Consider the following 23,307-nt stretch of genomic DNA (forward strand, 5'->3'; position numbering starts at 1 on the left):
TTAAGATACTGTGCCAAAGCTTGGCATCAACTGACCATGTGTTGTAGTGTTATGATTATCATTACTTTTATTAAGTAAGTTCAACTACTTGTTATCTTGATACGATTATAACATATTTGACTACATGGTGTAGCTGTAATAGAAGGGAAGTGTAAACAGGATTTAATGAATTAATTCTTCCCAAACGAATATATTTAAACATATAGAAATGTAGAGGTCCATGACAAATGTCTAAAATGTACACACCTTTCTGATAATATTTACCAATTCCCTTTTCCCTGATACAAGCTGGGGATCTTTCTCTGATACAATTCCATCGGAGCACCCTGGACCCAGGTTGAGAAGCAGATCTGGGTGTGAGATCTGTTGCGTGGAATGCACAATAATATGGAATGCGTCGTGTATTTCCATCAGATATACCTAAACACACAATAAAAACAATAAACATTGTTTCAGCACTTGATTCAATGACTTTGCATGACAAGAACGTATATTAAATGCTACCTTTTAAACCTATACACGCCAACAGTACCCGTACGAAGCTTGGCAAACGTCCCACAGTGAGTGAGGATTTTACGCCGATTGGAGCATTTTTCCTGCGGGGTACACAAAAACTGGGTTTCATAAATTGTCCCTTCAGGGGGAACCGAACCCGCGTTGGTGTGACGAACCGAAGCTTTAACAACTTGCCTAATATCCTACCGCCTAATGTCCAGAATTGGCATCTACGTAAACATGCTACGAGATAGTGCTCTCTTTCAAGAACAACATATGTCATAAACATAGCATCTAGAATATAACGCGAGTTCATATTTTCACGTCTAATGATATTACAAACATTACTCATATTTTCATATATAACAAGAAAACAACGTTGTCATTATCCCAAGTCATGGGGCACATTAGCACTCTGTCCATATAGCAGTGAATATACATGGAGAAAGGGAGGGTAACTCAAGAAAAAAACATTATGGCATAAATGTTTCAACTCTGTCTTGACAAGTTGAGTGGAACTTTTTGTCAAGGGCCTAATTGCAAGCACTAAAATAGTTATTGAGCCCACTACAAGAAAAGTAGGCTGGTTTGTGTTTTGCCACCATTCACCCTATACCCGAGGTACAAGTTCCTTTCGCAAGTGTTATACATCTCAATTAGGTATTTATGGTAACTGTTCTCAGACAACCCTGCGTAGACCTTTTTGTAGAAATTCAAAAAAAGCATGACAATTTAAGTTCTCTGTTAATATGGGTATGTAGTTTCAAGGCTAATATACTTATAGATATAGGATCCAGAAATTAACACTACAACCCATCTGGGGGGTTTTAAGTTACGCTCTGGTAATGAAAGTAAACTACATTGCCACGGAACAGCAAAAAGCACGGGTTCAGCAAGTGTTCGATACATATTCAAAGGTTCCAAATAAAATATAAAACGGCTTCCACGTTATGCTCCGGAAACGAATGCTACGATCTTTTTAGTCGAAGCCCGGTCTGTTGCTAAGGAAACCAAAACATCAAAGGCACCAGTTCAGCACAAAAATGCAAAGTTTGATAATACAGTATAAATATTTTTCCGAGCAATGCTCCGGAAACGAAACATGACGGACTGACGGACACCTGGCGGAATGAACGGAAGGACGGACGGATATCACCCAATTCGTGGCGGGAGGATAATGATATACTTGCTGCTCATAATGACTATGAAACGAACTGATGCTCTTGAAGGTATATTAATTTTAAGTATCTTAACATGTGAATCCATGATGCAGTCTCAAGGAGAGTCCAAGTTTTTGTGACAATGATGTCATGGTAACTATGGCTACACAGGTGGTCACGAGTGTATAAACATATCCCTGAGTATGTTTGGAAGGATACAACCAGGCCTCTGCGCTGCTAATAGATAGTTTGTTCAAACAACTCTATTCAATACTGATCGAGTACAATGACAAGTTCAAATTAAGGTTAAAGCATCCAAGGTCTACATTTATTATGATACAAGACTATTGCGTTAAATTATTGTGAAAGATTCCTTACTTGAATTTAACGGACGATCAGAGAACAATTAAACACCGTGTGATGTGAAAATCTGTATGATAAAGACTCTGAAATCTTGTATGATAAAGTCTCTGAAATCCTGTATGATAAAGTCTCTGAAATCCTCTATGATAAAGTCTCTGAAATCCTGTATGATAAAGTCTCAGGAAACAAAATCACATTTTTTCCAGTTTCTTACACTTCTAGTGTCATATTTTCACAACATGGCCCTCAAGATACGATGTCCCTTAATGAACTATTTAATAACCCATTTCTCATAATCACATTCAATTACATATATTCACATGTAAACCATAAATCAGCAACATCAAAATTACACATTTTCAGTTTCAATGTTGATCATTTCTCTTTAATAACATACATATACTTCCTGTGTATCACTTTTCAAGGATAACCTCATTGTACTACATAAAAGGGGAGTCTGTAACAAGTTAACAGCTACTTTGATATCAAAAAGATGAAAAGTAAGTTTCTATTTCAATCCATCGAGTGAGATATCACACCTTTCAATCAAAGTATATTGTCAGAGACATGCATCAAATGTCAAAGGTACAGAAGCTATCAATTTACGAAATGTCACTGAACCGAAAACAGGAAAGCACTATAAAAGTAGCTAATGCAAACATTTCGTGTGTGATTGCCTAGCGCGGGGATCAATGTCATTTCGTGACAACAAAATTGATGTTCGGTGTTTGAGATCATGTCATCGATACGTCGTTCTTACAGTTAGGTATCAAGATGGAGTGTTTGACGGTGAGTGAGTGGATTGGGTTGTACGTTGGTTTTAGCAATACTGAAGCTATATCACGGCACCAATAATCTTCACAAATTATTCCGCTGTATTCGCCATGAACGAGCTTTACGCTTTAACGACTTGACTATCCCACAACCCCGGAGTGTTTCATATGCCTGGTGCAAAGCTATTTCAAAGTGAAATTCCCCCCGATCTCACGGGTGAAATCAGTAAATATACAAACATAGGTAATTGGTAATGAATAGTATGCTACTGCAAAGTAAACATGTACCAATAAACATGTAAGGGAATGGAAATCAACCTATTAGTACAAAGACCAATACTTCTTATGAATGAAAGTTTTAACAAGACAAAACAACAAAACTGCATCTTATTTGGTCGGCATTAGCATAAAGACCAATACTTCTTCTGAATAAAAAGTTTTAACAAGACAAAACAACACAACTGCATATTATTTGGTCGGCATTAGCATAAAGACCAATTCTTCTTCTGACCGAAATGTTGTAACAAGACAAAACAACAACAAAACTGCATCTTATTTGGATTGCATAAAAGTCAAATTCTTCTTCTGAATGAAATCTTGTAACAGAAATCAACAAAAAACTGCTAAGTTTCTTGAACTGTCATGTATATCCATATTCATTTATGTACAAATCAGAAATATTCAGGTGTTTTTGCATAATATAAATCTTAATTACAATACGATATAAGCAGCTGTTGCCAAACAAGCATGCACCATGCTAGCACGACAATAACATTCGCTCATTCACATTCATATCCCTTCTTGTCTGCCAGGTCTTGTTTCAAAAGTTTGTTTGAATATCCACTTAGCAGTCATATACGTTTCCAGTATAATTTCATTATTTGGTTTGTATTTTCATAACAATGAATGTCTAAAAGAGTTGAAACTTATTCATTTTTCGTAACAAAATATTGTCCCTTTAAATAGGATATCACATATGAACGAGGAATTGTCGAACCAAACGTCAACGCATAATATCGAAAAACACTGTCTGTTTTGTTTACATCTATGCCTACTTTTGTTGGACATACATGGTCGGACATATTTGTTGTTTTCAAGGCCTCAGTAAAGCTTTTAAAAAGTTTTATGGTAAACATGTGGAGGACATGTCCACAATTGACGCATCAGTGACAAAAATTATGTCTGATGCAGTTTGACTTGTACCATTTTGTTCCCATGTTTTGTCGGGTGCACAATTGACTTGCCTTTGCATGTATTTGTGACGGGTGCCACCGGTGGGTCAGGATACGCTCACCTTTTCGCGAACACCTGGTATCATCAATATTTGACAGTGATTCATAAACACATCCGATATAGTCGGAATAGTACAATCGACTCTGCTTTGTGCAGAGATTTCTATTGGATATGGAAAGGGTTTGTCGCTTTATGTACCTGGGATTGGTTGTACAAAGGGCACGATAACGGTACATGCTTGTCACACTCATCCCATGAGCCTGGGGCGTCATCTGTCCTTATGATGACAACGTTACTGCGTTCCCTTAACATAGAGGTCAAGGTTGGGAATGTCAGGCTGTCCGATACAACTATCCAGAAGTACTTCTGTCCGAGTATCTTATGTTGGTAGGCCTGCAAATGTAAGAAGCAATGTCGAAAATGCAGTGGATTCCACTATCGGATGGTCATTGGAAATATTCCAGAACAACACCGAAACTCAATGAATATTGATAATATTTTCAATTTTCGTATCAATTACTCTACCTCTAATTGCTACCTGTACATCGAAATAGTGAAGTTTATTAATATAGCACTTAAAATCTTCAATGATGTGTGGTGTGATAACACAAATTAAGGCATATTGTAAACGCCAGAGTGGAGGTCACCCACTCCAACTAGCAAGGGAATATGTGCCATTTCTGTAGTTCCAGGTAGCTTTTTTGAAACGAATTCTTCCTTCTGTCGCCTATTTTTATTGCTTTGCTCGAAATAATTAAACTATATATGATCGGCAATATACGTTGTAATAAATATATTGTATATCATCAACCAAGTATTGTCCAGAAAATTAAACTGTTCAACACCATAACGTGTATCCCTTTGGGGCCTTCGAGTGTGGAGTATCCAACTAGTCAATAATGGGTTTAATTGACAGTTGACTGTACGTTATTAGAAACGTACAGGATGACGTCAATGAATGTTTCACAAATTTATTATCAGTTTGGATTACGTGTCCTTATTCCCAAATTTTGCAATAGCGAGTACGGCCCACTGGATTACAAAATTGCCATAGATAAATTGGTCCCTTTATTCCAACCAATGATGAACAACGTCTTTGTGGCAACTGTCTGGTTATCACCGACCCTGTACTTTATTACCTAGTCTGCGTGATACGGTAGGCCAGAGAACAGGTTTTATTTTTGTTTCTTACCTGTTTTATTAATTCGTTCACTGTTGCGTCCGTAGCTACAATAACTATATTCTTATATTGGACAGTTGAGACGCCCCTTATGCTCTCGGTCACTGTTGAGCTGATTGACCTTGCTTCAGACAGGTCAATCACTGTTGTTCCTACAAAACTGTCCGACAGTCTGTTCAAAAGGTCAGCCAGTTGGTTGTTTTCTGAAACACCATAGAACCACAGATTCGTCATAAACAAGAACTTCTCTAATTCGTTGTACAGTCGTTACATTGTGCATACGTGAACAGAGTCTAACATCATTCATGTACATGCTATTGTTGGAGTGGCTAGCTATGCGTAAAGATTATTATTGTGACAAAAAGCTATCGAAGAGAGGGATGACTTTAACGTTCCAATTGTCAACTTTCTTTTTATGTCGAGAAATTCCTGCTGCTCCAGTCTTTGATACCGATATTTCACAATTGTTTAAGTACAGCCAGGCTGTACATACGGACTCCCTTGTATAAATCGAGCACGCTCTTTCTTTAGATATGTCAAAGATGGCGTAGTACTCGTACTCTAAAGCTTACAAAATGTTTTATGGTAGAAGAAAAGAAGAAGAAATTCCAAATTTGACACAGTGACAAAAATGATGTCCGATGCAATTCCTTATTTGTTCACGTGTTTTTCTCATCTGAAAAATGAACTTACCTTTGCATGTATGTATGTGTGCCACCGATTGAGCAAGAGACGCTTACATTTTCGCGAAGGCTTGGTGATTCATAAACACATATTTGTGACTCAGTCGAAATCGTTTAATGGAAAATTCGTATGATTATGGAAAGTGTTTTGTGTTTTTTATTTCACAACACAATGTCATTCATATTGGAAGAGGAAATTGTGATGCCATTCGCACGGGTATGAAATGGATAATTCGTGTATATACTCTTCAAAAAAAAGAAACGCAATGCCAGATTTGTGTGAGGTAGGAACATACATTTATACGAGGAACCGTACAAGGTATTTAGCCAAAATGTTGAGGAGAGAACACTTGGTGATTGTAGTTATCTCAGTTATCGGTAAATAGGAAAAGTCCAAGGTGAAGGTCAGCTACCATCAATAACGCGTATGTCCCACGTTTGAATCGATAGCAGCCTGACATTTCCTGCCCATGGAAGAGACGAGTATGCGAATCACATCCTGGAGAATGGTAGCCCACTCGGTCTGCAACGCAAAAGCCAACTGATGCAATGCCTGGGGTTGTGGTTGACGTCGGCGTAGCCGTCTATCCAATTCATCTCACAGGTGCTCTTTCGGGTTCAAATGCGGGGATCTGGAGGGCCAGGGAAGAACATCAACGTTGTTGTTGTGTAGACAAAGGAGAAATCGGTTGGTGTGGCTGTGGTCGTCCTTTCACGTAGGTGGCGCAGTCGGATGTAGCGATCTTGGGCGGGGTTGGTTACTCTTGGTCGTCCTGACCTTGGCCGATCATGTGTTGACCCATGCTGTTGAAACCGATCCCATAGCCTTGTGATGGTGTTCGGCGCTACGTTGAAAACCCCGACTACAGTTGTTGGGGATCCCCTGCTTGCAAGCGGCTTATGACGTTGTTTCTTTGCACTTCTGTTCATCTTGGCATGTTGTTAAACTGTCACTGTTCAATTAACGTAGAAGCCAGGCAATCAAAAAATCGTTCATAGTGCTGCTGCACGTTCAGTACGTGCAGCTCCATGGCCGTTTTGTTGATGCACTGGATGCGTTTTTCCAAATCCTACGTGTTTCCCGACTAATGCTCTGCATGTTCTTATTGTGATCATTTTGATCCGGGAAATGTGTAACTAACACTATAACACATTAAACCTCTTCATTTTGCACCTTTTGGTCCGCTTATTTTGCTTTTATTGCCAAAAATATCCGCATTGCTTTTCTGATTTTGAAGAGTATATTTGTAATACGATGCATCTCACGTGATTTCGGGAGGTACATACTGCAGCTACGAGCCATGACAATACTCTTTACCTGTCGCGAATTTGGAGACCAAAATTGTCATGTCTGTATAATACATTGTATTTACAACAATCAAACAAAACAAACTTGTCATTTCGTGACCACAAAATTGAATTTGGAGTTTGGGTATTTGAGATCATATATGGATTATGAGTGTTTGATAGTGACTGAGTTGGTTGGATTCTAAGCTGCTTTGAGCCTTATTCCGGCTATATAAAAGAGGTGCGTGTGTCAAAAATGGGCGTCATTGTAACTTTGTAGAGAACACCGTCAGTGTGACGAGCGAACGTTTTACCAATAGGCCACCTCATCGCCCCTTATTTGTTACAGTGAGTTTGGTTTAACGTTGCTTTAATCATTATGAGTGAGTGAGTGAGTGAGTGAGTTGGGTTTAACGCGGCTTTTAACAGTATTCCAGTTACATCGCGGCCTGTCAGCTTAATGTGGGAGGAAAGCCCGAAGTGATGCAGGTCTCAGACGTTTACCACTTCGGTGAAACCCGCTAGCACGGGTATGGTGCTGACAAACCTAGAAACATAATCGGGGCGAACCGCGATTCGAACACACAATCATAGGTTTCTGTCATGCCCAAGGGACGCAACTCTGCACAGCTATATCACGTAGTTCCAGCTTACTGGGGACGCCAGAATTCACGCATGTCAAGACGTGTACATGAACCACCTTAGACGCCTGGGCCACCCGTGCCCCCTTAAACATTATGTCAGCTATATCACGTAGTTCCAGCTTACTGGGGACGCCAGAATTCACGCGTGTCAAGACGTATACATGAACAACTCAGAAGCACGGGTGACGCAGATCTAACAGGCCTCAGTATCGATTAGAATCTGGAATTTGAAGCCATGATCTGCGGATCCTGACACACGAATAAGGGACGCATGCTACTACTGAGAGCGAGGGGGCACGGGTGGTCCAGTCGTCTAAGGCGCCGCGATTCGCTGTGCAGAGTTGCGTCTCTTGGGCACGCCAGACACCTATGATTGTGGGTTCGAATCCCGGTTCGACCCAATTATGTTTCTAGGTTTGTCGGCACCATACCCGTGCTCGTGGGTTTCACCGAAGTGGTAAACGTCTGAGACCTGCATCACTTCGGGCTTTCCTCCCACATCAAGCTGACACGCCGTGATATAACTGGAATACTGTTAAAAGCGGCGTTAAAACCCAACTCACTCACTCACTCACTGAGAGTGAGATACGTCTAATGCTCACTGACCGTAGGGGCATAGATGTTCCAGTCGTCTAAGGCGCCACAATTCGCCGTGCGCCCCTGAGCACACCAGAAACCTATGATCGTGGGTTCGAATCCCGGTTTGCCCCGATTATGTTTCTTTGTATGTCAGCATCATACCCGTGAACGTGGATTTCACCAAAGTGGTAAACGTTTAAGACCTACATCACTTTGAGCTTTCCTCCCACGTCAAGCTGACAGGACGTGATATAACTGGAATACTTTTCGAGGCGGCGATAAACTTAATTCACTCACCCACTCACTAATACTTCGAATTTTGTGAACATGTCGTGTAATATCATCTGAGTAATACCTTGGTTAGGACTTTTGACCGGAAGAAATATAAAATGTTTGTTTAGCGACACTTCGCGCAAGGTTGCGTGGTTTGAAATACCCGTTACTCTTACGCCAGCAATGTACATGTAACAAACAAACGTCTTATTTTGGAGACCGCCTCCGTGGTCTGGTGGTAGAGCGTCCGCCTGGAGAGCGGAAGGTCCGGGGTTCGATCCCCGACCTCGTCATACCAAAAGACGTTAAAAGATGGTACTTGCTGTTACCCTGTCTGACGCTCGGCATTAAGGGACTAAAACAAGGACTGGTCGGCTCGGAGTCAGTATACTGTGTCTGAGTGGGGTATTCATGTTAAACTGCGGCATGGTATCTCAGTGGGCTAGCACTATAAATCGGCATCAGTCCGGACTAGTACAAGCAGCCACACACACACACACACACACGTACATGCACGTCGCTATATAAGTGCAATAATCTTGGACGCGACGTTAAACCCTATTTCACCTCACCTCTTATTTTGGATTCCGAAGGGCGTGGAATAAGCGTTGGTTGGCTACCAATACAGGTGTGTTGCATTGATACAAAAAAGGTTCCAATACGATTTTCGTAAGAATACTGGAAACATTGATTTTGAGCAAGCAGGATATTATCTTTTTCTCCCTGAGTACAATATTGATTTCATCACACGTTGGACAATGTGTATCTTTGTTAAGTAAATGATAATAATTGACATCATGTCATTAATTCACAGATGTAGACGTGACATTCGAGCACAGTTCGCGTGGGTGCACGTGGTAACATTGCCATGTGTTGACTAGAAAAATACACCCGACATGTAACATTTAGTGAATCTAAAACGTCCACTATGCGTAAAATGCAAATTATATGAATTGATCACTACAAATCAGTGATGATAGTGGTAATCGAATCCGGGTCTTCGGTGTGACGGGCGAACGCTTTAACAACTAGGCCACCCCGCTCCCCCCGCCCTGTCAACTTGAAAGCAGAGGACCACTGAATATGTTATCCGTTGTTCGTGACAAGCGGAGTGTCCCCAACCTGGAATATTGCTGAATGCGGCGTAAAAATAAAAATAAATAAACAACAACATATCGGTGCTGACGAGGATTCTGCCAAGACCATAAAACCACATCGTCTTAAACGATATATCGAGCCAACAACGTTAGTTAATGATGTCTGTATGTATTATATTACACGTTACAATGGGAGGGGAAATACATACCTAGAAGAGAATCGTACATTATAACAACGTCAGACCATTCTTCTTGGACAACAATGTCCGATATCAACTTATTCTGCGTGGTAAAGTGTGGGATCATCTTGACTCCATGCGAGCTGACAAAGTCACATGCTCTGTTGGTGAACATCACGTGTGGTATCACGTGTTCTTCAGCCCAAAAGTCTATGAAAATGGCATGTGAGCAGTCAGCAAATGTGATAAGACCAGTGCAGGTCATGTTGAATATTGAACAGTCTGAAAATAATAAAATATATTCAAGATTAAAAACAATGTTTGCAACAGGCATACTCCAAAACCCGTCACTAAGTAGCACGCTTCATCATAATTATCAATAATGTGCAAGGCTTTCAATGTGTGTATGATACTCAAAACATTAATACCATATCATGTCAGATGAAGATTAACCAAACAAGAAGTTATCATGGCAACATCACACTTTGTCATTTTAACCGAATGACCCTGTGTTTAGTCATAGCAAAGGTCGATCGGAGGAAACCGCTTGATGTCAATATTGTTAAACCTGTTATGAATGACCTGTCATAACACTATCGACAAAATTACCAAGCAATGTCAGAGCACGTCCGTAGTACGCTTAAAGCATGGCGCTAAAATTACATAATGGAACAGTGAGTGCAATATTGAAACAGCTGTTAGAATTGCATGTTTTCATATTATATCGTCAGTAATGACAAATATTTGCTTATTCTTCCATTTCGATCAGGGATTTGCATTAACTGACAAAAGGGGTTTCGATTCTTATTTCAAATATGTGGAGTAAACAGTTTCTTTTAGATGGCAATCGGGTATGAATAGAGGTAAATGAAGCGACAAAGGCAATATGTCTCTTGTGTCGACGCGACTAAAGGTCCCCTTAGTGTAAGGCGGGTGTATGGGCGGTGATGAGAGAGCAACGATTTACGCAATCGGGTGCAATGACATATGGGTGATTCTACCAAATGTGGCAATATTGACACATGATTTCCTCACAAATTGAGTAATAAATGTATTTGTTTATTTTAACGATTGTACACTATGTTAATTAATGTTTATAAAAATATACTTTGCTGCGAAGTTTGCACGATATTAATTCATAACAAAAGTGTGAAAGACAGAAAACATAATCACCTCAAATGTTATTACCACAACATATCTGACTTATACCATAAATCTGAAAAAGTTAGGATTAATCTCAGAATTATTTCTACTGTAAGTTGCAGTCGGGTTATTTTAGGTTTACTGATATAGCACTTGATTATATACCCAATACCAACAAAGTGTGTTAGATTCCATTTTAAAACACACAATCATGCTGTAAGTACTGTTGTAATGACTGTTCTGGTAATGACAGTTCAGAAGAAAATGCCCCAAATAAATGTCAATGTACATTTAGCATGTAGCCTGAACATTATCACTGGTTTCAGGTAACCCAAAATTGTATCATTATGTATGCATGATTAATAAAATCCCTCTCATTTTCAATTGTAGTTTGAGTCGAACTGTGACAAAACCCTTCATGTATGGCATATGTTTCCTTCGCGCCATTCATGATTCCCTCCGCCAGAACATTCTGGTCATGTGACCCTGTTCAAATAATAACCTTCCTTGGACTGTAAGCCCCCAAAAGTAAGTTTTGTAGTGACAGGATAAATATATATAAATGTAAAAAACTTCATGAAAAGATCTTCTTGTCCTAAAAAAGGTAACTCTTGGAAGTATTATATTTTGATAAAAAAACAAACAATTCGAGTTATAATTTCAAATTGCACTCAGGGACATGCACACAAATTTCAAATGTCATATCTGGTCTTATATACACTTGAACACAATAAAATAGTGTTTGTATATTTTGATATATCCTATTGAAACACAGAAGTGAAAACAATATTCTCATAAAAACAAGACGAGATTAACATGCTTTAGTCAGGAACATCATTTTGCCATTTTCTGTAGAAAGACCAAATATAGAAATAGTGTATTTGAGAGGCATTTAGAAGTTTGAAGAACATGAAGACGAACCACCTTTTTGGACGGAACTTCTTTATTGTTATTGTAACGACGAATACGCAGTACTTTTGGTACTTTAAAGAAGTTGTTATCCATGAAAGTATAATTAAAGTGGAGATCAGCCAGGTCACACATTGCAACGGCTTGATTCCCAAAGGAGTAGACAACTACAATCATGTTGAATTTGTCATCAACTTGTACGTTTTGGTAATTTGTATACGGTTGGTAACGTGACATTTACTTCTAGTTACATCTTGATGTTTTCCACACGATGTGTCACAATGTCGGATTGTATATTGTGTATATCAATATTTATAGATATATTGACAAAATGTTATTGTCACATTTTTGGTCGATGTATTTAGATCTGAACATGATGGGCGAATGCATTGTGCATAATTATAAAAAAAAATATATATATATTTTCCTGGAAGTTGAGCTGAATAATATCTATCACTTCGGGCTATTTTGACTGGCCAATCACATTGTTGCTCCACAGATGGCTATATAGGTTAATTATTGGAAAATCTAAAGCCCTGTGCTACCCGGAAGTGCGATGTGCATGTTTTAACCAATACGAACAACGTGAGCCTACAACGTACCTGGTTCCGCGATAGATGAAAATGATACTGGATTGAGCGTTGCTATAGATACGGACAAACTGACATTTGCTTGATCAGAAAATGTCATCGCAGCCAGGTGTATGGCGTCGTCAGTGATGTCACCATATCCAGGCAGCTTCACAACACCTGCAGGGACATTGGTACAACAGTCAACACAAAGCTGTTTATCATGGACGTTCGCGTCCTACATACAATGCACAGGCAACATACAATAGTTCAGTATAACAGGCTAACGTGAACGCCAGAGATTAATCAGGTTAGGTTAGGTTATTTGTTGTTTAACGCCGCAATCAGCAATATTCCAGCTATATAACGACGGTCTGTAAATAATAGCGTCTGGACCAGACAATCCAGTGATTGACATCATGATCATCGATCCACGCAATTGGGATACGATGACATGCATCAACCAAGTCACCGAGCCTGACCACCCAATCCCGTTAGATCAGTCTTGTTTATCTGTCGAAACAGATTCCAGTGGGCGGGAAAGGCACAACAGGTATGAATTGTATGAATGGATCACTGAAAGTCTGTGATGAAACCAGGTAATCGCGGAAATTTGCATGTGCTTGTGACGGGTGTCAACGGTGGGGTACGATACGCTCACCTCTTTGCGAATGCCTGGTACCATCACTATTTCATAAACACAGGTCTATGTGTGTGTGTGTGTGTGTGTGTGTGTGTGTGAGAGAGAGAGAGAGAGAGAGAGAGAGAGAGAGAGAGAGAGAGAGAGAGAGAGAGAGGGAGAGAGAGAGAGAGAGAGAGAGAGTGAGTCTTAAACAGATAAAATCCGTGTCCCAGTATTTATCTTAACATCTCTTTTCGCTCATAGTGAGTGGGTATGGTTTTACGCCGCTTTTAGCAATATTCCAGCAACATCACGGCGGGGGACACAAGAAATTGGTTTCACACATTGTACCCATGTCGGGAATCGGACCCGAGTCTTCGGTGTGATGAGCGAACGCTTTAACCACTAGGCTACCCGACCGCCCCTAATCGCTCATAAATCGCCAAGCGGTAACAAAGTAGAGGTTTACAGTGACAAGCGGAATTTGTGAAAATGTTGTGTTTTGTGAACAGAATACATTATTGATTATCTCAATGAACATGGAAAGCATATTTAACACTGATGACAATTAAATAGTTGACAAAATGGGATGGTGTTTGGTCTAATGAATCTGCTGCAGATGTACAAGTCTAGTTTGTTTTTTTACAGAAATCACAATTAAAAAGGTAATTCGTCTCCAATCTAAATTGCAAAGAGGACAGTCTTCTCTAATGATTATATGCTGTTTATTTATAATAATGATAAAAAAAACTGATTCGTCTTGGGGCTCTGGTATTCTAATACCACCGCAGCCCCTTCCTCCCCCGACATACATTCCTTTTACAAAACTGTAAGAAAGCAAAGGTCACAAACTACAGATATAACAAAACTCGACCCTGAGGGAGAGAGTGTCACAACACCCTCGGACATTTGTAGATTGTGGGGAAAATATTACTTTGATCTAGCTCAGCCATATTGCTAAGACACTTTTGATGAAAATTTTCGAAAAGAAATATCTTCTTCCCTAGAACGTATTCACGAAGAGATAGGGGCACATGATGAGGAGCTAGAAAGACAATTTTCTACTGTAGAAATAAACGAAACTGTAAAAACACTGAGTAGAAACAAGTCCCCTGGGCCTGATAAAGTTACAAACGAGCATATAATTCACGGGGGTGAATCCTTGATAAGATATCTGTGTGCACTGTTTAATGCTATGTTAAGACTACAATACATTCCTTTTAATTATAGACTAGGAATTGTCATTCCTATATACAAGGGTAAGAATGACAAATCGGTTCCCCGAAACTATAGAGGTATAACCTTAACTTCATGCATTTGCAAGCTGTTTGAAAAACGTATTGCTAAGTGCCTTGAACTAAAAATGATAAAGACAAATCCTGATTTCCCTGACGTGCTCCAGTTCGGCTTTAGGAAAGAACATGGGGCAATAATGTCCGTTTTTACCCTTATTTATATGCTGCTTTCTTAGACAATGAAAAGGCTTTCGACAGAATATGGCAGGACGGCCCTTTTTACAAATTACACCAAATGGGTATCAGAGGAAATGCATGGAAGTTATTACACCATAGCTATACAAATAGCCATGCTTTTGTTACTTATCAGGGTGAACAGTCAGATATATACCATGTAAGGCAAGGTGTCGGACAAGGAAGAGTTCTCTCTGCTTGGTTCTTCTTAGTCTTCATTAATGACCTTATAACAGCCCTTAGACAAGCAAATAGTGGTATTTGTGTATTTGGTCTAGATATTCCAACGGTTTTGTTTGCAGACGACACAACTCTTGTGAGCACCTCGCCACGAGGGCTTCAAAAAGCACTTGATACAGTACATTCATATGCCTCAAAGTGGCGACTAACGTATAACCCTTCAAAAAGTAATGTTGTTGTCTTCCCTAAGACAAAACAAAAGGGGTTAGATATTAACTGCAAACTTGGTGATATAAATATAACAACCTCTGACTCTGTCATGTATGGTGGCATACTACTAACACATAACTTGTCATGTAAATCAAGTATTGAAAAATGTTGCCAAACAGCAAGACAAAGTATTAATTCGTTAAAATCTGTGGGACTCAACAGCTCAGCGCTACATCCAGCTACCAGTGTAAAAATCTGGTTAAGAATGATATTAAAAACAAGTTTTTACGGCTGCGAACTTCTCTTTGATATTAAGGGTCAAAACATCAATGTCATTGAAGATACTCAACGCTATTTCGCACGAACCGTACAAAGACTTGATAAAAGATCTCCATCAGAATCCACTATTGCTAATCTTGGGCTTTGGACAATGATCGGCTATATCGACAAGTGTAAACTTCAGCTGCTTGGCCGCTTATGTAACTTAACCTGTAACAATTTTGTTAAACATCTTTTTTGTGCATACATTGCAAATCCAACTAATCCTAAATCTGTATGTGGAGATTTATTATCATTTCTTAACAAGTATAACCTACGAAACAACCTTTGTACATATGTAAGCTGTTGTGTATTTCCTACAAAGAGAAACTGGAAGCAACTGGTTAATAAAACCACACATGAATATGAAGAAAATATGTGGCGCAGAAAAGTTTCTGTCAATACAGGTCTTTCACGCTTCATGCTAATACACACAAAACATACTCACCATATATTATAGCAACTAGCATATCTGTACCCAGAACAGAGGTCAAGTTTAAAATTTTGTGTTAGAGTTTCATCACGAAACAAAACTTCCAGGGACTGTTTAGTGTGTAACAAGCATGCCGTTGATTATGATAATCACATCATATTACATTGTGAAGCTCTACTGCAGGAAAGAAATGAACTGTTTTCAACTTTTATTGATCTGCTTGATGTTGAAACCTATGTCCAGTTGGAATTACAAGATGAAGATATGTTGTCATTTTTCTTTGGTGCTGATACTCACTTCTCACAATGTATTGATATAGTTACATTGGAATCTGTTATACTGATATTTTCTGCTTATGTACTTACACTAAAGCCTTACCTTGATTATGTCATCTGATCTAACCTTTTGTACGGTGTGAATGGCATGACACTGGTGCTACTGTCTTGTATTGTATATATGTACAGGTAATATGAGTTTGTGTGAATACGTTTGATTAATTATGTATAATCTTCGGATTAACTTCTGGAGGAAATAAAGTGAGTGAGTGAGTGAGTGAGTTGGGTTTTACGCCGCTTTTAACAGTATTCCAGTTATATCACGGCGTTGGGGAAACAAAGAATCTGTCTCTGTCTCTCTCTCTCACATTACTTGTATATAATTTCTATGCACTGTACATTTATACTGCAATATCATTATTCATATATTACAATGTAATAAAAATCTTTGTTGGAGAAGGCCTCGTAAGTGTGTCACTTATACATTAGATTTTTTTCTGCAAAAACATTTTCAAATCAAATACTGGACGGTTTTCCAAAAGGTGATTACTTGCTTTATAAGAAGAGAGGGAGTCGGCATTGCAAAGTCCAAATGGAGTCTGGAGCGAACTCATACCCATACAGCTATGACAAGATATCAGTAATGACCCTGCCAGCATCAATGACTACCCCAAGTACCTTCCACGCCATGCGGACTCCTAGCTACCAGGCATTCTCGTTAGGGGCTCTGTTTATCACAAGCCAGCAATCAATGCCTGCTCTCCCAAGTGTTTTGTATACAACATAATACAAACATAATTGGGCAACATCATTTCGGACGTAAATGAATTTGTTGACATAAGAGAAACCAACAACAGACATTCCCGACATGTCCATTTGTAAACTTATCAACTTGCGATCAAAGCTACATGGTAAAAAGTATTACTAATCATGAATATTATTAACGTACAGGCATATAGCGTTGAAGTGAGATTCTATACCCTTATACTTAAAACCACCAAAAGCATCTAATTGTTGATGAGTTACAATTAAGTCAACATTTCCTCTGAGGATCGGATGGTCCCTTGCAATATTCAACACCATAATGACGCATGCAACTCATTATATGACAAATATGTGTTCTTTATTTCAGTGTCTTAGCAATCTATATGTCCCGCATTCAATTAATGCTGCGGTACTAAACAAAATACATGTAAAATAAGGCTTTTAATATACATGTAATATTGAATAAATTTGTTAATTTTTTTAAGCGTTACAAGCGCTGCTAAGAAACGGTTTGGCAAATCAAAATGGGGTATGTTGCTCTCGTCATGGAATTCCCCGTGTGTCAGAGTCGCAACCTGCAATGGTTTCGGGCCCGTATCTTCACACTTTGAGCCACAGGGGCGCGACCAAAGGTCACTTGGATCCGACACGCCGAACAGTAGAAACAAATTGACTGTTATATACTTGTAAGCGACTAAAGAATAAAGCAATAAACTTACACACAAACACACACAGACGCACATATACACGCACGTACGCACTCAAAAAATACACACACACCTCTATCCTGACATTTGAGGAAAATATGTGAAACAAGAATAATATTTCAATTGGCCTTATGCCTTATGCTATGGAAACATCGGTCAACCCTTCTTCTCATGGTGACTAGAATATGTCATGGGCGTCTACGGCATTGGTATGTCAAACATGAACCTGGATTTCTTTAAAAACAGCAAACATCTTACTTCGTCCTCAGTATTTATCACGTAGCAGTAAGTCTACAATTATTGATTATGAACATATCGTTATGTTACAAGGCTGTTTAAAAGCCACTAAAACGGAAAAATGTTTTGTTTGTATTTGTCCATATTGATTATTGCACTTTATGCCTCGCCATAGGAACAGATATTGAAGGCACGAAGTTTCTAAAAATCGAAAACATTTTATATCACTCACGCTTGTCTAGGCCTGACTAGAAATAAACCTTATCCCCATATTACCCAGGCAACAAATAACAAAAAGAACTGAGAAAAAACCGCAACCTATTATACATCACAGAATGTAAGGGCAAACATTTGCCAATGAGCACATATGCATTTATATGTTTCATTGTTTGTTGAAACAACCTTCATTTTCTTTCTTTGGTTCTGTATGGAAATCATGTCAGGAACACAATTACTTCTGTGCTGACAAAACATAATGCATAGTTTATGTAAATATGCAAGGAGCAAATATTTGGACAGAAAGCATAACTTCCATAGCTTATAAATAAACCTGTCGGGTTCGGACACATTTAACACATTAAAGTAACATTTCCCACTGGAATTTGATAACTCAATGAATTTGTCGAACTGGTTGTCCTATTCTGATAGAATATCCACATGCTAACATCACCAATAAATTACTATCACGACAGTTCCGTAAAGGACTGGGCTACCCGTACGAATTAGTACATTTCACAACATATCGTATATATATATATATGTTGTCGTGATAGTAATTGGTGATGTTAGCATATGGATATTCTATCAGAATAGGACAACCAGTTCGACAAATTCATTGAGTATATTCATATACCATATATTGTGAAATGTCCAGAATCCCAGATTTGTCAAGTGTGCAAACTGAAATAATCACCTTGATTAAAGAGTTTTCGGCCAAGCAAGAAGCTGCGTCAAGTACCTCAATAAGTGTTGTCAGCTAGCAGCACTGGACCATGGGGAATATTGCATTAATGGAAATTGCATTGTGGCAAGTTATTGCTGTCCCATGTGTCGTACATAATTGTCTATTATCTTGATATCCATAAATAATGTATGAGAAGGGAGAAACATGTATCGATGCACTGATTAATAAATGTGGGTTCTGTGAGTGAGTTTGTAGCGACTAATGGCAAAAGCATCAAAGCTATAGCTGTTTTGAGGCTTAACCTATAAACACTGAAACAAAATAGGTAGGTGGAAATCGGAAAAAATACATAAAGGTAAAAACCTCGATTACTGGAGACCATCTTATAGTTACCGCGTTACCAGGGATCGATAAAAGGGGTGGGGGCCTACAAACAAATGGTTGATATTATGAGCAACGTACCGCGTCGTCGGGCTATATTTACATGCAATCTTCCACATCACTAGTCAAACTACTCGATCCAATGTATTCTCCTCGTACTACCAACAATAGAGATCTGGAGCTCTATCATGACCAGAGATCCAACGGGCTGTGTTACATACGTACACACGTACATATATACAGTATTATACACAAACACATATATCCACATACACGCACGGGTTGCCCAGTCGTCTAAGGCGCTGCGATTCGCTGTGCAGAGTTGCGTCCCTTGGGCATGCCAGAAACCTATGATTGTGGGTTCGAATCCCGGTTCGCCCCAATTATGTTTCTAGGTTTGTCGGCACCATACCCGTGTTCGTGGGTTTCACCGAAGTGGTCAACGTCTGAGACCTGCATCTTTTCGGGCTTTCATCCCACATTAAGCTGACACGCCGTGATATAACTGGAATAATGCTAAATGCGGCGTTAAACCCAACACACTCACTCACTGTTACCAAGATATGACAGAATATAAACTATGCTTATAACCAAGATATTACATTTCATATATAAATATCAAGCATTACTCCGCTTGTGAAACAAGCTAACGCCTAATAGTACAGTAAAGTACGGTTATAACGAACTCAAAGGGACTACTAATTTTAGTTCGTTGTAACCGTAGTTCGTTATAAGCATATATACATCATAACTACAGCAAATACTCGGGACCAAAAAGGTTAGTTCGTTATATCCGTCAGTTCGTTATAAGCGTGTTCGTTATAACCGTAGTTTAGATATTGTCGGTCTCACATAGGTTTCAGATGTTTTAGATTGATGAGATGCATGACGAAATATTCTGTCAAATATTCAGCATGCGTTCCATTATCAGGCCTCGTGCTAATCACATTCGTGATACTTTTTACTGCATATAGAATGTCAGTAAGTGCAAACATATTGATATGCGGTACTCCCGTGTATTCTTCTGGTCATTTGATCGTTGGGTAGATGTTAATTGGATGTCATTGTATGCAGGAAAGCACTTCTATGAACCGAGCGGTAGATTGTGGCATTAGATTCCATGAATGACGGTTGCATATTTATACATTTATTACATCGAATATACGAACTGGATGATACAGTGGCTTTTGATCATGATCGCTGAACATTTGTTTGATCTTAGTCATGACACCTACGGGCTCTATGCATTATTCATTACATGTCATCATTTTCAACTGGAGACCCGTCCCCAATGACATTCCTGACACTATACACATTGTATCATGAGATAAATTAGTATATATTGACAAGAGGGCTTTTGCTGATTACAATGCACTAGTTTATCGTGTGTTACCGATCACATCGACATCGTTGCGGGTGTCACATTATAATCATCGTTCATTGACATACAATTCAAATATAAACATGTTGTACTTCTCTGTTATGAGATAAATGTCGATGTGTTATCCCAATTATTGTCTTAAGTTATCACATATGATTTTGTGGATTTAGTCGACACGTCTATAGCTGAATTAAATTCCTTTTTTTTACAAGAGGTCAGATGGACTTATATGTTAGTGACCATTCTATACAAAGCAGGTTATATGTACTGTTATTATTATTAAATATATTTTATTGTCCAATGAGACAAAAGGATTGGGCAAAAGTGCAAAACTTATTACCGCCTTCTCCCTGTAGACTGTTAAACATAATATTGCATAATGGAAATGAACAATTTAAAATTGAAGCTCGACATTGTGGAAACAGAGTGCGCAATATATATATAGTGCTCATATGGAGGATATGTACAATGTGCTGGAAAGTGAAGACAGTGTGCATCTCATACATATGCAAATATTATACATTTTAGTGTTTATATATAGATTTAACAATATTAATGATTAACAATTGGAAATAATAATATGCTAGCTACTGAATCTGTTAGTCATTTCTATAAATTTGTTCAATTGCTTCATAGGCTTTAATTACCTCTCTATTACAGGGTCTATAAAGAAGTTCGCATACATTCCAAAATGCTGCATTGGCGTAAATGACCAGTTTATACAAGAGCATCAGTTAAATTTCATATACTGTTCACGTTGCCATATCGGCTTAATTGACAACTCTGTAGCATGACATATAGACTGAGGGGCACTAGAAAGTATACCGAGTTTGTACTTTATGTAATTGAACATTGAAAGAACTGTTATAAAATTTAATATATTTTAATTTAATTCTAGTTGACCATCACTCATTCTTAGTAACTGGGGTAAGAAATGAATTTGCAACCATATAACTCCTACCATGTTTGAAAAAAAGCCAATTTATTGCTTTTCAAAGATAAGATGTCTAAGTACCCATCAGCCCTAGAGTATTATGGGAATTGTTTGTGTGATTTTTTAAATCATACTTCTTTTGCCCCCGGTTCATTAAAATTCATATATTTCTCAAGCAGCCAATGGGCGCTATATGGGCTTAATTGCCCACTTTATAATATATGTTGAACTCCATATTATTCTCACGTTGCTACGAGGATTAATTGAACATTGTACATCAGTGTTTATGTTGAAACCTTTCTGTTCACGTTATCACATTGCTTAGTTGAGCACTCTAGAGACGGGTATCTCCTAACGTAGTCACATAGGCTTATACGTGAAGGAGTGTGGTTTTATACCACTTTTAGCAATATTTCAGCAATATTATGGCGGGGAACACCATAAATCGACTTCACACAGTGTACCCGGGTCTTTGGCGTTACAAGCGAAGGCTTTAAAAATATTTCTGCCCCGGGCTTATTAGTAGTTGACCACTGATTAATTGTGTAAATACATTAAGCATAAAAAAATGACAATTGTACTTTTTACATTTTTTAAGGCTTCAGTCTGAATTGAGCAGGACACATATTTCCGATGAGTTGGTACTAGTTATCTCCAGTGCAATATTTCACAAGATACTGCGACCGCCTCCATGGTCTAGTGGTAGAGCGTCCGCCCGGAGAGCGGAAGGTCCGGGGTTCCATCCCTGGCCGCGTCATACCAAAAGACGTTAAAAGATGGTACTTGTTGTTACCCTGTCTGGCGCTCGGCATTAAGGGGCTAAAACAAGGACTGGTCGGCTCGGAGTCAGTATACTGTGTATTCATGTTAAACTGCGGCGTGGTATTTCAGTGGGCTAGCACTATAGATCGGCATCAGTCCGGACTAGTGCAAGCAGCCACACTCACACATCTGCATGCACGTCGCAATCATCTTGGACGCGACGTTAAACCCCATTTCACCTCATCTCACAAGATACTCTTTTTACTTCAGTGAAATAAACATCAAACGATGTCTACACATACATACTACAATATTCTACTGCTAAAGGGTATTCATTCAGAACACTTGTTCAATTTGAACAAGAATGGCAAGCTGCGAATACCAAATTAGGTTATCAGTTCCATCAAACTGTTTCATTAGGGATATAGGCCACCATACACGAACTCATCCACACGTTTCCCGCGTGTCTGTTGTGACGCCCCATCACCACGGCTCATATTATTGTGTATTTCCCCAGCTGTGCAACTTGAACCAATTACCTCAGGTTCATCTGACATGATAGAACCTTTCAGGAACACCTGTTGAGCCAGCGATAAAGATCGTGCTGGAGATGCATCGAGCGAATGTGCTATGTTTTATAAACATATACCATAATATCATATCGGTATAATGATGTTCTACGTGAAATTAAAGATAACAAATAAAATATCATTATTGATCTTGTTACCGTAATTGCAGAAATTCAGAACAAGGTTATAAGAGTGGGATTAAAAGGGTGAAAGTTTCATGAGTTCGGTTAGGAATAATCTGTATGAAGTTTTGTTAATACACTCTGAATTCTCTTACAAAATCGTAACCCCGTTGGGATTCCTGGTTAGAATTGGTCCATCGCAGTGAATGCTGGTCGTAGGAGGCGACAAGAGGATCTGGTGGTCAGGCTCGGTGGTCTTGGTTGATTACGTGTCATCGTACCCCGATGGCGTGGATTGGTAATATCAATTACTGGATTGTCTGGTTCAGGCGCTTATATTTACAGAAATATTGCTGGAATATTGCTGAGCGCGGCGTTAAGTTACAAACCTTGATATGGGTGACACGTTAGATAAGGTTGGTACTCCTTCCTATAAAATCGGATTAAGAATCATTGTTGGTTTTGTTTCCT

At 38.9% G+C, this 23,307-nt stretch overlaps 1 protein-coding gene across 1 annotated transcript in view; it reads right to left on the reverse strand.

Annotated features, from left to right (window-relative positions):
* Positions 1–23,307, reverse strand: part of LOC124132591 (glutamate receptor-like) — a 45,320-nt gene that overhangs the window by 10,450 nt on the left and 11,563 nt on the right. Inside the window, exons 3-7 of the mRNA XM_046496569.2 lie at positions 12,601–12,747; positions 9,977–10,228; positions 5,217–5,407; positions 4,223–4,417; positions 247–420 (exon numbers count right to left, since the gene is read on the reverse strand). Of these exons, the coding sequence (XP_046352525.2) occupies positions 247–420; positions 4,223–4,417; positions 5,217–5,407; positions 9,977–10,228; positions 12,601–12,747 (959 nt within the window). The remainder of the gene's footprint in view (positions 1–246; positions 421–4,222; positions 4,418–5,216; positions 5,408–9,976; positions 10,229–12,600; positions 12,748–23,307) is intronic.

This window comes from Haliotis rufescens, unplaced genomic scaffold, assembly GCF_023055435.1.
Source record: "Haliotis rufescens isolate VD_foot unplaced genomic scaffold, xgHalRufe1.0.p SCAF_11, whole genome shotgun sequence".
Classification (NCBI taxonomy): Eukaryota; Metazoa; Mollusca; class Gastropoda; order Lepetellida; family Haliotidae; genus Haliotis; species Haliotis rufescens.